Raw genomic sequence first — 2029 nt, 5'->3', positions numbered from 1 at the left:
TGCCATTCAGCATTGGGCAAAAAAAAAAAGGCATAGCCAGACATTTGCCGGTGCGGGTGGCGGGTGGCCCCACCTTGGCGCATCCACCGAAAGCCATCAGGTACTCCCGAGTCAGCGCGGCTGCGGGCAACGGCACGCAAGGCCGCTCGTTTCCACCGAGCCGCTTGTCATGCTCCTCCTCCCCGGTCACTGAGGTCACCCCAACAGGGACGCGCCGCCCTCGAGGAAGCCGAAGCCGGCCCCGGGACGTCGTGCTCGATAGACGCCGAAGCCGGCCTTTCGTGACCAAAGCCGAGCAGGCTCCCGACAGGAGGCGTTTGCGCGTTTCCGATGCGGCGGCGCCTCCTGGCATCGCGGGCCATCAAAATGACAAGGGCGCACATTTTTCACGCCGGAATCGGGCGTCGGCGGCCACGTGCACAGCAAAATTCATCACACCCGGAGAACATCTCGAGTTTCCGCGTTTATTAAAAAGCTAATAGAAAAGGCAAAACAATCAAAAGGCTTTCAATCGCGTCACACACCCGCGAGGAAGCCCAAATATGGTCGCACGCCGGCAGGAGGGTCCTCATCGGATGAAAACGTCAAAGTCAAAAATCCAGAGCAAGACGAGCAATTCGACAAATGGTCCAAAGTGCAAAAAAAAAATCCAAAAGACGATGTCGGCCGGCGACCGCCAAACGGGCCTTTCACGCCGCCATCTTCAGTCGCCCTGCAGAGAACAAGCGGCAGGTCGGATGACAGGCGACATCTTTCGTCCGTGCGCGTCAACAAACATGCTGTGGGGGGGAGAGAACAGTGAGAGGGAGGGGAGGGGCTTCCACCAAGCGGCGTTTCGCAACATCACTTGTCCACCGCCCCCCGTTTCCTTCTGCAACCAACCAATGGCAGGACAATGCGAGGAGACGCGCGCCGCCCGCCACCGTTGGGGCAAAAGCTGCCAACTTGTCCCGCGCACGTTCAGATCGACGGCTGCCATTGCTGCAGTTGCACGGCCAATCGGTGGCGGCCGACGTTCGGCGGGGGGGGGGCTTACGCCATTGGTTCCATCCAATCACAACTTTCTTTCGCAGATTTGTCAATCCGGCGACACGCCTTCGGGGGTCTGCTTACGCCTTTGCTTTTGGCGTCCCCGGGGCGGGAGGGCATTTTCCGCAAGGCGACGAACGAGCAAAAGCGCAAACGTACCCGTGGAAAGTTGCGAGTTGGATTTCCGTCGAGAGGCGCCGGGCGTTCTCGAGGCAGAGTTTAGGGAGGAGCCGGCGCTGCTGCTGCGAGATAAGGGGAGGGGCCCCGGGGTCAGGGGGGGCGAGTCCATCTGCGCAGACAAGCAAAGTCACCACATGCGCGCACGCCCCAAAGTCATGCGTTCAAGCCCCGCGCTCATATCCAAGCCAAAGCGAACCCTCTTCAAAGCCAGAGGAAGAAAAGGCGCAAAGAAGGTGGGGGGGGGGGCTTTTCAAGACGCTTTGAGTTTGGCCCGAATGGCGCACGGGGGCGACGTGAGACAAGCGAGGCCACCTCGAGGCTTTGGGGCGTGGGCGAGGACGAAGCCGAGCGGCTGTCCGGCCGCTTGGAGGCGTTGAGCTCCACGCTGCGAACGCGCTGGGCGAACTTCAGCGAGCACAGCGACTCGCCGGCGTCGGCCGCGACCGGAGACACCTAAAGCGAAGGGCGGGAAAAACGGTGAGACGGCGGCGGGCGGGCGGAGAACCGGCCGGCCGGCATCTTGTCGGACCTGCACCATCATGAGCGTCTTGCTGTCCCCCTGCAAGCTGTCCTGCAGCAGAAAGGTGAGCCGCGAGTTCCTGAAGGGGACGTGGGGGCGCTTGCGGCGCAGCGCGTCCATCACGTCGCCCAGCGCCGACAGAGACTTGTTGATGTGGCGAGCCTCGCGCAGGCGCCCGCCCTCGGCGCCCGATCGGCCCACCCGCTCCGAGCCGGCGAGGTCCACCAGGTTCAGCTTACCTGACGGGGGCGGGGCAAAAGCGGCGTCAAGCGGCGGCGTCAAGCGGCGGCGTCGCGTCAA

General features: G+C 62.8%; 1 protein-coding gene across 1 annotated transcript in view; it reads right to left on the bottom strand.

Moving 5' to 3' along the window:
* Window positions 1-450: 450 nt before the first annotated feature.
* kifc3 (kinesin family member C3) overlaps window positions 451-2029 on the bottom strand; it is a 26744-nt gene continuing 25165 nt past the window's right edge. The window contains exons 15-18 of the mRNA XM_019893202.1: window positions 1739-1968; window positions 1522-1662; window positions 1189-1318; window positions 451-712 (exon numbers count right to left, since the gene is read on the bottom strand). Of these exons, the coding sequence (XP_019748761.1) occupies window positions 690-712; window positions 1189-1318; window positions 1522-1662; window positions 1739-1968 (524 nt within the window). The 3' untranslated portion in view covers window positions 451-689. The remainder of the gene's footprint in view (window positions 713-1188; window positions 1319-1521; window positions 1663-1738; window positions 1969-2029) is intronic.

The sequence above is a fragment of the Hippocampus comes genome, unplaced genomic scaffold (genome assembly GCF_001891065.2).
Source record: "Hippocampus comes isolate QL1 unplaced genomic scaffold, H_comes_QL1_v1.1 scaffold378, whole genome shotgun sequence".
NCBI lineage: Eukaryota > Metazoa > Chordata > Actinopteri > Syngnathiformes > Syngnathidae > Hippocampus > Hippocampus comes.
Note: the sequence above shows the minus strand (reverse complement) of the source record. Positions and strands in the feature narration are given on the sequence as shown.